Source organism: Platichthys flesus, chromosome 24, assembly GCF_949316205.1.
Source record: "Platichthys flesus chromosome 24, fPlaFle2.1, whole genome shotgun sequence".
Taxonomy (NCBI): domain Eukaryota; kingdom Metazoa; phylum Chordata; class Actinopteri; order Pleuronectiformes; family Pleuronectidae; genus Platichthys; species Platichthys flesus.
The window spans coordinates 10544461-10559349 of record NC_084968.1 but is presented as its reverse complement, the minus strand read 5'-3'; the positions used below and the strand labels follow the sequence as shown (position 1 = coordinate 10559349).

General features: G+C 46.4%; 1 protein-coding gene across 1 annotated transcript; it reads left to right on the top strand.

The window, feature by feature from the left end:
* Positions 1-138: 138 nt before the first annotated feature.
* Positions 139-14301, top strand: ntn5 (netrin 5). Its single transcript, XM_062383658.1, has 7 exons — positions 139-339; positions 6020-7491; positions 7697-7885; positions 9434-9583; positions 12082-12132; positions 13077-13157; positions 13232-14301. Exons 2-7 carry the CDS (start codon positions 6030-6032, stop codon positions 13801-13803), a joined length of 2505 nt encoding a protein of 834 aa, XP_062239642.1. The 5' UTR covers positions 139-339; positions 6020-6029; the 3' UTR covers positions 13804-14301.
* The last annotated feature ends 588 nt before the right edge of the window (positions 14302-14889 follow it).

Sequence of the window (14889 nt, the reverse complement as noted above, 5' to 3'; positions counted from 1 at the left end):
GTCCGGTGCCATGTGAACCGCTTTGGCTGAGGTGCGCCGTGCGTCAGACAGGATGTGGCTCCTCTCTCCCTCTCTCTCTCTCTCTCTCTCTCTCCCTCTCTCCTCGGTTCAGTTATAAGAAGAGACACCTCCTCCTCCCTGCTGATCCCGTTAATTTGCCTCCCTCACCACCTCCCCCCTCCGGCGCTAGCCCCGCGTGTTGCCCCCTCTTCGGTGCAGTCTCCTTCCCATGCAGCCGAGCCGGAGCTGGATGTCCCGGACACTTGCTGCTGCCGCTGCTGCGCCTCTGGCACCGAGCAGAGGACGTTGAGGAGCAGGAGAATCCGCGGGAGGCACATGGTGAGAACCGGTGATTTATCTTATCCTCTCTTTCCTCGGAAGTGTTCCCCTCTTGGGTCAGACGCGCGGAGAAGCTCCGGGTGCTGCGGGTGAAGTTCATGTCATGCGCGTAAAGAGGCGCAGCGGGTTTGTGACTGAAAACAGATAATTAAAAGTTGTGTATCAATGCAAAAATGTGCGTTAAGATAAATTGCATTAGAGGAAGATTTAGGAATAAGTGAAGTGGATCCTGTAGCCTGCTTTAACAAATGGATGAAGCGTCATGACATTTGTTCTGTTGTTGCTGCTCAACTTATCCTGAGAAGTTCAGCCTTTAGACTTTATAATAAACAAGTGTCCTTATTTCTTGTAATAATAATTATTATATAAAGACATTTTAAAGTTAATTGTAATGTATATAACAAGACTTAACTTATTAAACCTCAGGCCGAATGGACACCTTTACTTTAATATAATTTATGAAATTAAATGACCTCTATAAATGGATTCCCTTGTAAGCTTTAATTGAAAATTGACTTTTTCATTTTAAAAACCAGGGCTGTATTTAAACTGGGATATTTTCCCACCCAGTCACTGCGTGTTGCCGCCGGGACCATCCCTCCTTTACTATGACAATTGTAAACAATCATATTTAACCATGTGAGGATATAGTTCTGTCTTTTGTTTTCTTCTGTTGTGGATCAAATGAAAAACAAAATTCCAAAACTCAAATTCTGACCCTCCCTCCCTAACATCAGTTTTTTTTAATTAGCTCCACCGATCTTTGGAATAATTTCATCTAAATCCAAACACATGCAACCAATTATCAATATTGTTATTTTACAACAAAAAAATCAGATTGAAGTCGTTTGATGAGGCTGCGATAACTTCACTCTGTAAATATTATCGTTGCAGCAGCTGAGAGCTCGTCGACTCTCCGCTGCCTAATAAGAGCAATTAGCTGCAGATTGCTTGTAATTAGTCTGTTGCGGGCTCCTGCCAAAGTAATCACTCCTAACATGACTAACATTTCATGCTTAATCAACCGTGGCAACGTGAATCATTATTCCCAGCTCCAGTAAACGCAGCATCCGCAAAACCTGCGGGCTGTGCAGTGTTTAAGGTCTGAGTGCGGTAAATTAGTTTTCTTAAGTTCCCTCTGCAGCTCTTGAATCCAAAAGTAAATACACAGTGTTTCCCCAAGTAGGTAATTTTACTCCTTTCAATTTAGCTCAGGTGAATTTTTATTTATTTATTTTTAAATTTGAGGCCTTAAATGTATTAGTGGAAATCAATTAAATCCAAATTGTGTGTATTTCTCTTAATAATCCAATGATTGTGTTTACTAATTAAAAAAAACAACAGATAAAATGATAATAGATTTTCTATATTTTTTTCATATTGTCACCGGGTGTTCCTCTTCATCACCATTAACCTGCTCTGTGACACCGTGTGGATTCAATTGTCACAGCCACAGGCCTCCCTTTCGTTTCCATCACGCACCGGGAGTTGTCTTTGGCCGCGGCCGCAGCTCAGCATCACAATGATTTCATTTCCATCTGTTTTTCAATATCAACATGTGAAGCCGGGGCCGTGCAAGAAAAGAAAGAAAGAGAGAAAGACTCCTGCCAACTTGTATGAGGCTATAAAGAGGAGGAGGGGGGGGGGGGGGGTGGACAGGAAACTTAAATATCAAGTGGGTGACATGTGTTTTCTTATTCAAAAAAATGAAGCAAGCAGCGTTCATGGGTCAACGCAGAGGCAGAGGCGCAGTGTGCATGTACCCGGGGAGGTGCAGTCGGCCCCCAGGGGCCCCCCACCGCCCCCCCTCACGTTCACCAGGTCTAATGGCGATGCGAGCTTGAAGGACACAGGCCTTTATCTAAAGATACGAGCAGCGATAATCCATTTTGTGCTTGTGTGTCTGTTGCTTCCACCTTCTGGGCTGCCCCACTAAAATTAGATTATTGCACCTAAAAGCAAGCTTCTGGAATCTGCTCCATGTGGAATAACACACACTCACACACACACACACAGACACACACACAACTGTGTGGACAGGAATGCAGTTTGGGAATACAAACCGCATACGTAGCCTCTCTCTTCTCACCCAGTGTTGTATTTCTGACCGGCTGAGGACAATTGCAAATTAACAAAGGTGTCAGTGTGGTAACATGGGCCAACAGGTGCCTTGGGCCGGCTTCAAACACGCGGGCTTTAAGAGAGGGCTCATATAATTGATCATATTTATTTAAAGGCTCTGCGTCTTGGAGCAGAGCTGCAACGTAGCACCCCGGGAAATCTTCCCAGCGACTATCAACCGGATACGACACTATCTACACACATTCAGTTGTGGTATTTATACAAAAACCACAACTTTTGAAGTCATCGGGAAGTCGTAGAGCGATTGGAGTTTTAGAATGTTCTTCCCCGTCCTGCTCATGGCTGCTCGAAGCTGCTGGCCATGACGAGGAATGTTAAAATGTGTGAGACGGGCCAAATCCAGCTCATCTGCTCGGCAGAACAGCTCCAGACACAGACAGGCCCACAGCTCCGAGTGTGAACAGACCATAGCGAGTTAACAGGTAGGAGGAGAGAATACCACAGACTATAGGGTTTTAACAATACAGTTCCACAATTAAAGTCTGTACTTCTTGCTTAATTACAAGAAATAATGTTTATTTGCAAAAGAATAAAGCTCTAAAAGGGTAACTATGGGTCAAACACAATGATAAAATCCAATGTTGCTTAAATTTATCTTTTAATTTAATGTATTTGTTGCCCTTTCCTCTTAGATTCTTGCAGAGAACATTGAATATAAGCTATGCAGTCAGGATTACAAAACGTTTTGTTGCTCTTTTATTACCCAACTAATTTAATTTAACTCCCTGATAACCCTCAAGGCGAATACTTGTGCAAACAAGTTTTCTCAACAAGTTTTCTTTGGCTTTCGTCTGTTTATCGGCATAAATAAAATCCACATTTGATCTGTTCAAAATTGTATGAATATAAAATATAGAAAAACCTCCAAATTGCACAAATTCCATGAAAAGACATAAACATTTTGACACCTCAATTTCCTCAGACGGTGCAAAATGACAAGTTAACGAAGCTGGTTTACGTGAGGTAATGTAAACCGTCTCCGGCTTCGAGCACGAACATGAGCGGCGGCCTCCTCGCTCCCCTCTGTTCCACTATGCTGTAAACATGCCCCCAGGTTGTCAGCAAGTATTTTTCCAGCCACTTGCCAGCCAAGCATAGCTGCTTCTAAAGATCACCCGCCGGAGAAGTTGTTGATCTCATCATCCCACTATTTGACTGTATAAGCTTTTTAAAAACGAGAGATATTGCTGCCAAGTTATTCCAGTGAAAAGGGCGTAAAGATCATTTCCTTTTTCCAGATCTTAAGTTGAGATTTCCCGGTGCGAAGGAAAAGGGGATGATGGCCTCTTTTGCACGTTTGCTATTTGTCGTCAGTTTTCAAAATCTTATCGAGTGGTGTAAAATACCCCTGATGTCTCGGTTTTAGATTTTCTCCTCGTCAAACGCCACTTTGCGGAGAATGCCGCTCATCTTCAGCGTGTTCTTCCGATACCCCGGCCGTGTGAATTTATGGAAAGCGGCAGAGAAAAAACAGTTGAAACCATATCCGATGGGTGACAGTAGCGCTGCCAGACAGATGATCCGGTTTCAGCTGAAGAGCGAGTCTGGATTTGGCCCTGGTGGGCTGCGTTTTAAAACCTCAGGGGCCTCTCTCGGATGAGCCTCCCATTTATCAGAGTGGTTGTAATGGGCCAATGTTTAATTAGTCATGTAATGTGACAAAGACAAGAGCAAGTGCTTGTCATGGGAATGTTAAACAACCTCCCCCCTATTCTCTCCCAGTACGGAACATGATTCACCCACCGCAACCCTGAAGCCTTCCACGCTTACGCTCACTTATCATTCCCCTCCTCCAGTTCTGTGGGTCCACTCCTCAATCCTCCTGACTCCTCTCGTAACCTCTACCCTGCCCGTTCCTCCTCTGAGACCATCTCCCCCAGAAAAGACATTGCCACCGAATGAAATCAGAGACCCAATGAATCACCCGATCATTTTGGAAGTCCAGCTTTTTATCAGTGCGTTCGGATTCCCCCCGCGGGACATGTCTCGACACGTCAGGAATGACCAGCCGAGGCATTCTGGACCCCGGGAATGTGGCTCATGCAGCGGCACGGGGGTCAAGGTCCGACCGCTCATCGCCCGCCGCACTTGTTACTTGTTTCCTGCAAAAGAGCTGCCCGTGGGGTCTGATCCCTTTTTAGACCCGACCAGGTTCAACTGATCCACTTGTTTTTCTTCTGTTTTGGACGTCCAGGACAGAGCGGTTTGTTCCGGGGGCGGCAGAGAGGGTGACTGGCTTCGGCGCAGGCCCCTCAGATCTGTGTGGTCCCTGAGGGAAGCCTCATGTTTCGGTCGTTGGCTAATTGAGCGGGATGACGAGGCTGCAGAGGCTCTCTGCCCGGTCCTCTCCTACGGGTTTGGTTTATGCAGCCCTGCTGACTTTGCTGTCAGTGTCAAACGCTTGTTAGGACATCATCAATCTCCAAGCAGTTAAGAATATTCCCAGACCAGAATGAAGGGGGCAGGTGATAGATGGACAGGGTGACGGAAGAGCAGGGGGAATGCGGAAAGGACGGTAGTTATTGATGAGAAAATGACAGTCGAAGAAACAACAATGTGTCCAAAGGAAAAAAATGAAGGTGTAAAGTGTTAAACTTTCTCCGCTTGAAGAAGTGCTTCTAGGGAATGTGCCTCTGGGCTTGGTGTGAGTTATTAGAAATAATAAACAACTGGTTTCCCGCAGAAAGTGGATTCATTGTTCGCTGCCAAAATTAACGCTCCCAGCTATAATATCTTGACAGAGGAATAAATTACTCTCATCAGTGGGTTGTAAGGGACGGGAAGGGATTTGTTGGAAATTGCGGGCACACACAAGTCCGGGTTTGTCTTCACCACGGAAGTCTCCATGTAGGGGCTCATGTCGAACACCCATTTCGATCTATAAATCATTTCCCTCCAATCCAGTCGCTAATCTCCCGATTCCTCTTCTTCCCTCCCTTTTTTTCTTGCCACCCCCCCCCCCCCCCCCCCCCCGTTTTCTCATACCCTCTCTTCTGCTCGATAACCTCTCGCACTCGGCCCCATCGCTCGCCTGCAGCACTGACCAACGGTAAATGATTTGAAAGTTGGAGAGCCATAAACGTGATGGATGTGGTCCAGCCCGGGGTTTAGCCCCAGCTGTCGGGCATGTTTTTTGTCATTTCAGACAGACCCGCTGGGTGCACTGCCCTTCTTCACCCCCCCCCCCCCCCCCCCCCACTCATCCACCTCTTTTTTTCGGGGAGTGGCGGAGAGTTTTTAAGACTGTTGTATTCTTAAGTTCATGAGTTCAAACTGGTGGCTGACGCTGCTGTGAAAATTGGAGATTACATTTTTACGGGTTGAGATCTTTATTGGCATCAACCGAAAGCCAAAAAGGTGCAGATGAAGGGATGAACTGAGCTGGTATTGTGTGGTTTTAATAAAGACACAGGTGGTCAATCTTAGATTTCCTCTGGCTTCATGTGCACCTCTTATAAATCCATCAGTCCATGTTTTTTTTTATGATCTTGCTCCTATGGTTTTCTCTTAAAAAAATCATCTTTTTTTCCCTCCGCAGGCTCGATGACATGATGTTCCTGCCCTTTTCCCCTCCCCCCTCCACCTCTTTCTTCCCCATTTTCCTTCTACTCCTCCTCTTCCTCCCTCCATCCCTCGTCTCCTCTTCCCTTTTCCACACCCCGCTGAGCTGGACTTCGCCGCACAACCCCTGCTACCACCTGGACGGCCGTCCGCGTCACTGCCTGTCAGAGTTCATCAACGCCGCCTACGGGGTCCCAGTCAACGCCAGTCACTCACTCCAAGGGTCAGACTATGACAGCAATGTCACCACCTTGACGGACCTCCACAACCCTCATAACCTCACCTGCTGGTTGGCTCACAGAGGCACTGACATCGGGGAATGGGAGCTCACCGTTCCACTGGGCCGTCGCTTTGAGATCACCTATATAAGCCTGCAGTTCTGCCACCAGGGGGAACCATCGGATCCCATCTCCATCTCCATCCTCAAGTCGATGGACTTCGGGCGCACCTGGAGGCCGATGCAGCACTACTCCAGCAACTGCCTCGGGAACTTTGGGCTGCCCTCCCAGACGGTGGCCCAGACCAGGCATCAGGAGACGGAGCCCCTCTGCTCAGACCCTCGCCCCCTACAGAAGCAGAGGGGTGGCATGGTGCTGGCCTTCTCCACCTTGGACGGGCGACCATCCTCTCCCGATTTCGACCACAGCCATGCCCTCCAGGATTGGGTGACGGCCACAGACATACGCGTTGTCTTCCATCAGGTGTCCAAAGTCGCCAAGACGGGCGGCTCGGACAGAGCGGACGAATCAAGATGGCGCGACAGTCGAGAGGATCACAGAGAAACTGGGATACTTAGGTCGAGATCGGGCCACAAGGGCCGATCTGAAGATCAGGTCAACAAGCTGAACACAGATAGTGCACTGGGATTTTTTGACAGGGAGACAAAACACTCGAGGAGCAAAGGAGACAAAGGGGACAAGCACGGAAGGAAGGGTCCCGGTAAAGGGTCGGGTCAGGATGAAGATGGCCACAATGTGACCAGCAAGGAAGGGGTGGACATTTTTGGCATAGACATGCTCACGTCTTCCAAGAAAGGCGCAAAAGGTAGAGGTCGCGGCCACAAGAAAGAGAACGACCACTGGCTGCCTTGCCCCAATGGCGGCTGTAATTGGACAGTGGAGGGGCGGAGCAGGGGCAATAAAGGGCGGGAACTGAGGAAGAGGAGGAACAATAACCTCAACACGAGACAAGGTGCAAGGAGTATGCAGGCGGCCATGCCCTCTGTTTTTAACATTCCCGCCCACGCTCCCCTGGCCCTGTCCGACCTGCAGGTTGGAGGTAGGTGCAAATGTAACGGACACGCGTCCCGGTGCCGTCGGGACGACAAAGGACGAGCGGTATGCGTATGCGAGCATCACACAGCCGGGCCAGACTGTGACGTGTGTGAGGACTTCCACTTTGACAGGCCGTGGCATCGAGCTACACCCACGCACCCAAACCCCTGTGTTGGTGAGTCATGAGAACAAAGTCCTTTTACTTTCAATCAAACTGCACCAAACCACAAACATTCAGAGTCAAACACAAGATCGCACTGTTCAGGACATTATGGATGAGGCAAGCACGATATAGACAAAAAGTTTAATTTAATGTTTTCATCCACATCGGAACCTGAACTGAAACGTATCAAACCTGTTTTCTCTTTTGCCTTGTCCAGCCTGTGAGTGTAATGATCACTCAAACAAGTGCCGCTTCAGCATGGAGGTGTTCCAGCAGTCGGGCCGGCGCAGCGGAGGGGTGTGTCAGAAGTGTCGGCACCACACGGCCGGACGCCACTGCCAGTACTGCCAGAATGGATACACCCGCGACCACAGCAAGCCTCTGGACCACCGCAAGGCCTGCCAACGTCAGTAACTACGTGTGTGTTTGTGTGTGTGTGTGTGTGTGTGTTCGGGTCAAGAGGGTAAGTGCATTCTTGTTTGTGTGTCTGTGCATAAATATTTTGACTTTACCAATCTGTGTATTCCTGGAAGATAAAGGCAAATCATAGCGTGAAGGACAGTGTTTATGTCTGATAGTCTGAATGCATGTCTCTGTATGAGTGTGTGTGTGTGTGTCTGTGTGTGTGTCCGAGTGTACGCAAGTGTTTATTGGGTGGTTACATTGTGAGACTGGCCTGCTATTCCTGTTAGCCGTACGCACACAAAAACACACGGAAAAACACAGACCCCGCTGAGCTGCCACCTGTATCCTCCATCGTTACCACCGGTCGGCATGTGCTGTGGCCCCCGACCTTTGACTGGTCACATGTCCTAAGTGACTGTGACACTCTGGCATGTGGAAGCCCCACCAGCGCGGGCCTAATATATCCAAAGTTAATGGGCACTCTTTGAGCTTGACACGCTTGTCGTGAGGAGAAATGAGCTACGGCTAAACATCCCCATTGGTTTTGATTTTTATATGCAAACCTGCAAAGTCTCGTCCTCGATCACACGGCCCCGGCTTTCATTTATCCGGGATATATTTCATCGAGGTACCATTCAGAAGACAGCGCTGATGTGATTACTCATTCTCTCCTGTCGGGTCGTAAGGATTTGTGTAAACATCAGAAGAGTGTGAACAGAGCCGCTCGAGTGCGGCTTCCCTTTTTCTGTCTGTCTTCTCTCATCGCGCCTCATCCGGGGATAGCACTGGTAAATGAAAAGCTTTGCAGGATAAACCTTAGCAAATCCAGGTTGTAATCATTATACAGCAACACAACTGACGATGTAAAGGGAGGAAAATGGACGAGAAATTTATTTAAACACAGGATCGGGCTCTGGCTTGATTGTTTTAAGCCTAAAACCACCAGGAACAATGAAGGGAAGAAGTCCAGGACTCTGTGAGTGCCCCGCTGACACAGTTTGGTATGCTGCAAATGTATTAGTGTTGTCGGGAAGCCAAAACAAATCCTGTGTTATTCAGTTAATACCCTCGTGGAGGAATTTGACTTTGTTTACCCATCAGGGAGGCTTAAGAATATCTTTGTCAGTAAAGGTGTTGTGTCTCGCTCAAGGACGCTCCCTCGGGACAGATGCTCGCTGTCATGCAGGATTAAAACTGGGCTCCGGCGTTGATGGACGGCTGCTTTAATCCGACCTGCTGCACAGACTCTGTTTTGTTCTGTACTCGCAACTTTTTAACACATTTTTTTTCCGCTTAAAATATTGTGCGCATTTGTTTGCATGTTATTTTCATCAGGACGAGTCAAACAGATACACTTGCTTAGCTCCATGACTATTTCAGATAACTGAGATTTGTTGGGAGGCTGAAATGTGCATCCACATCCTTCTATGACTGATGTGCTGCAAAGACACATTATTTAATAATTGTTTCAGCCAGCCTGCTGCATACTCAACAAAAACAAATACAACAAAAAGTAAAACCTCTACAATGTTTTCTTTATCTTTTGCAGCGTGTCATTGCCATCCCTTGGGAGCAGTGGGCCGCTGGTGCAACCAGACCTCAGGTCAGTGTCTGTGTCGAGAAGGGGTGACCGGCCTCAGGTGCAACCGCTGCGCCCCGGGCTACAAACAAGGGAAGTCCCCTCTACGGCCCTGCATACGTAAGTCAACAGCCAATCAGAATCCTTCAAACTGTCAATTATACACCTTTAAATCGAGACTCTTATGTGCAAGGTGGCAGTATTCTTGTCCAGGATATTTTGGCTTCCTGTCTGGATAGTGGCATGAAGTGTGAACCATCTTTATATACAGTCCAGAGTAGTCCGCAGATGATAGTTACTCTCGGCAGTACCCACTTCCCCCCCGTGCCTGAGTCAGGCATTTGGAGTTGTCTAAACTTAACCAAACATTCCCCTCAAGGGTCAGCAAACCGATCGGAGCATCGACTCAGAAAACATGGGTTGCTCGAGAAGGTCGGAGGACCAGTTCATGGATGATGAGTCCGTGCGTTTGATTCCCTTTTAGACTCGTAACACTTTGTTCTCGTTCATGACAAAGCGACCTCATTAATTTCTCCCCCAGCCTCATTTGCTCGTGGCCTAAACGGATCAAACCCTCTATCGAGAGCCCTGATCCTCTATCAAACGGTATCTCATTATAAAAGGGGCCGCGGCGGTGCCGGTCTAATTTGGCCCAATCTCCGAGCATGTTCTCTTTTCATCATCCCTGGAGACGGTTTCCACAGCAGCGAGAACATGAGCTGACCACCGCGGGGAAACCTCATCTCCAGCTGATCTGGGTAAGCGTCAGATCAAGTGGATTGTTGCTGTTCTTATCTCCAGCACCGAACCACATTCCCCCCCCCCCCCCCCCCCCCCGAGCGTTAATCCACGTGCGCTCGCCGGCGGCTAATCGCACAAGTGCCGACAACCACACGGGCCCCAACGCTGCGTAAAGCCCCAATCAGGTGATATAGGAAGCCAGCGGCGACGAGCTTCACACCTGTTCTCCCCCCCCCCACCCCCCGTCACAGGGCCCAGACTCATAACTCTCATAGTGAAAGGAGTGAGTGAAAGAAAACCTTGTTTGTTTTCACTGCCAGACCATCTCAGGCTATGTATAGCGTCTCCTGCGCCCTCCCAGCGCCGCCACATCCAACACCACGGCTCCTCCTCCCATCAGACAGACCAAAGGGCACCAAGCAGCAGCAGCAGCAGCAGCAGCAGTCAGGCTAAACTTAACTAAACTTAAATAAATTTCACTAATCTTAACGTCCGAGACCGCTCGGGAAGGGAAGTTTAGAGAATTAAGCAGAATTGAGCGTGTGTCAAATATAAAACATTCTAACCGATTCAATAAAGATAATTTTTGATGAGCTACTATTATGATAGTCCTATTACACATGATTATATAATAATTATAATAAACCTGAATAAACTCCTGTTCCAGCGATCATAGCATTAGCCTTTGCATACTCGGAAGTCAACTTGCAGGAAGAAGGATCACGCGTAAAACACACATCTGAATAAATGATAAACCTTCAATGTACATATGAATCATTGAAGGATGAACACACACATAGAAAAGCACACATATATTTAACTTCTACACTCTGAGCTACGGAATGAAGATGATAAACTTGATTTTCCTAAGAAAAACTAGTGGATGAACATTTACTAGTTTGTTTAAGTTCAGGTCAAGGAATTCAATTTAAATCCAGTTTCAGTACAGATCCGGATCAGGAGGTTGATCTAGGAATTGTTTTTCACTTTTCATAGTATTGTGTATGCAATTTGTTTCAGATCCAAATAAAAATCTGGATCTCGTGACTTTAAATGTGTTTTCATAAGGGGACTGATGGGTTTGGCGGAGGACGTACTTATTTTAGTTTTTTTATTTTAGGTAAAGCTTCTTGTTTTTTACAGAATATTTACTATCTGTAAACCTGATTGTTTATTACATTGTTAAAACACTAAAAGTGTAGTTTTTGTATTAGTGCATCTAAATATTTAAAGCAGTACCATCTCCATTCTCAATTTCCTCCTTACAACCTCTCACATATACAGAGTGTGTTTCTACTCTACATCCACAAACACACACCGACTTCCTGGCTTTTAAAAACTTGTGGGAGGGGCGGGGGGGGGGGCAGTGTTGGGTGTCGCTGGCCCAGTTGCGTCAGCGAGGACAGGACATGGACAGCGTGAGCCCGGTGTTATATGGCTGCACTTTTACAAGAGGCCTGGAAAACGTATGTTCAGAGCAGCAGCATGTTCATCTTCTACACACACACACACACACACACACACACACACACACACACACACACACACACACACTCACACACACACACACAAACACACACACACAGACAATCAAACAAACTTTATTAGACTCTGTTCAATGTTCCAGACCAAACCAAACAAGTTGGAATAACAAAAAGTAAAGTTTGTATCTCTGTGCGCTCGGTGTGAGTCAGTGTGTGTGTGTGTGTGTATCTGGGCCGCAAAAGGACCACACACACAAACAGTCAGTCTGACACTTGCTTATCTTCTGCACAGGCATGTCTCACAAACACACACAGACACACACACGACAGCATCAGCCTGACAGCTTCCTGTGTTGCCCGTCACCTGTCTGAAAGTGTGTTTATGTTTTACAGGAATTCAGGAGGTGGCTCCGACCCCGGTGTTCCAGCCTCAGTACAGCATCGGTGAGTCCACGTCCACTGACACTGTCTGTCATTCACATCTACACAATAAGTGCCTTTCATATAAATTGTTGCATTTGACCATCAAACCTGATAAATATATTTGTCATATTAAGCTACTTTATTATTATTCCTTTATTTTAGCAGTCTAATTTAATTCCATGCCAATTTGAGATTCAAATTTAAAGCACCTTGTTACTACACGTTCGAAAGATACGAGAATAAAACGTCTGTGTTAAATACAAAATATTTTAAATCAATCATTGAAATACGGTGGCCCTGAAGTGCAACACACAAAAAACAACGACACATGAATTGTGTTTTCTTTGTATTTCTTGTTGTATTTTCTGATTTGCACTTCATGGCCATCATCGTCAAAGAGGGGGAGTTATTGTGTTTCAATAAAGTTGTAATAAAACCTCATCGCAAACGCATCTATTCTAGTGATGGCCACAACCTGAGAGGATCAACTTTATATAATAAAATCTATATAATGATTATAATTAAAAAGGCCGTACACTTGACTCTGTTCAAGGTTAATAAAGATTTCTTGCTCGCCTGACCTTTGACCCTATTGATGTCACATCATGTTCAACACACAAATTAAAGCCACTTCGGTGGAATCATATATCAAAACAGGAATCTTCTCTCGCCTCGGGTCACGTTGGTTTTTCTGAACAGATGTGACGTTCGGTGGAGCGGCTGCTTCGCCGCGGCCCCGGCGCTTCAGCCGAGCACCTCCTCCTAGTGGCAGCTCCAGGAATGTCCCACCTGCTGCACTCGGGGTCATCTGTTAGTCACTGGATACTGTGATGACAAATAGAAGCAGCCATATTGTAATTAGGGGAAAAGACATGTGCTGATATGCTCGCTATGAAATAATACCCTCTCATTTGATGCTCCCTCCCTCCCTCCCTCCCTCTCTCTCTCTCTCCTCCCTCTCTCAGCGGAGGAGTGCGTTTCATACTGCCAGCCGTCTCAGGTTAAAGTCCGGATGAACTTAGAGACCTATTGTCTCAAGGACTACGGTTGGTGACCTTTTTTACTTGACTTTAAACAATAAGAGTAAAACCATTAAACCTATGTTCTGTGTCTGCCTCAGTGCTGAAGGTGCAGGTGAGAGGGATGGAGCGTTCAGGTCCCTGGTGGCAGTTCTCCATCTCCGTCCAGACCGTCTACCGAACGGGCTCCAACTCCCGCGTCCGCAGGGGCCCCCACTCCCTGTGGGTCCCCGACCGGGACCTGGGCTGCGGCTGCCCCGCCCTCCACGTGGGTCGGACTTACCTCCTGATCGGTGCGGAGGAGGGGGAGCGAGGCTGGGGCCCGGAGGAGAGTCGCCTGGTGGCGGACCGCTCCACCCTGGCCCTCCAGTGGCGGGAACACTGGAGCCCCAAACTCAGGGGCTTCCGGGGGCACGACAAGAGGGGACGCTGCCCCGAGAAGTCCCCCGACAGCCCACGCAGGGAGCAGGCGAACGCACAGGCCGGGTACATCCCCCCCCATCTGCTGACGGAGAAAGACACGGACAATGTGAACACACACTCTGTCAAAGAAGACGAGACTCGGACCTCAGCAGAGCCGCACACACACACTCCCACAGAGGTTGAGCCCACAGAGACGACCTCGGCCCCCTCCACTCCGGCCCTGGTCTGCTCCACGATACTTCCTGAGTGACGGAGGACTCGACCTATGACCTTCACCTTTCTGGACGTTTTTCAAAACGAGAATTAGAGGAGAAAAAGCTTTTTCTACCTTTTTTTTACATGTTCTTCTGAAAGTTTCAGTTAAAACAGGAAATGATATATAAAAGCAATTGTTCAAAATCGTATCTAAAAAGTGAAGAGACATCTGTTGTGTTTTGGTTTCGGTCGATAAAGGTCAAATTCCCGATGGTGCAGCACAAAGCCGTGAAAGGATTTTAAAACTTTCTACAACAGGAATGTAAAAATTAAAGTGGGACTATATTCTGAAAGAAAGGCAGATCAGTATTTTCCATATGATAAAGATTGTTTGAATTATATTTAATTTTAAGATTATAAATTACACAAAACACAAGACACACATAAGGGTAAATATTCTACCTCACATTTTCTACACACAGATGTAACCAAAGCTTATTCATACAGGTGATTTTTTTCTTTTTTTTAAATAAAGATGAGAAGTGAAATCATGTTATAAGAATTATTTATTGGTACGTTTTTGATAAACATTTTACTACAAATAAAGCCAACACAATAACTTCTCCTTTCTTTCTATAGAAACTTGAAAAATATGTAATTTATTGAATTTAAATGAAGAAAATGTTTTAAATTGACAGTGAGCCTAAAGAACTTTAACGTAGCAGATATTTAACATTTAAAGACAGTTCAGTTTATGAAAAATATTTTTTTTATAGTTATGGACATCTAACCACAATTGCAGCTGGTCAATTTAATATAATAAGAAACACTCCGAATACTGGACTAATATTTTGTGAACCAATATTTAACAAATACTAATATGACATAAACTCTTTTAGAAGAATCTTCCTGTGTTTATTTAAAAAAGAATTATACCTGAAATTGTGCTTTGTTACAGATTTTTTTTATATATAAATTTGCTGCTTTTCTTTCACTTTATTTCACATGTGCATCTATTTTCAGTAATTAGGATAAAAGTACTGCAGCTCCAGGTCACCCACACACACACACACACACACACACAGACACACACACATCAGAGCGTTCATCAGTCAGCGAGTCTATTTTTCTCCTCTCATTT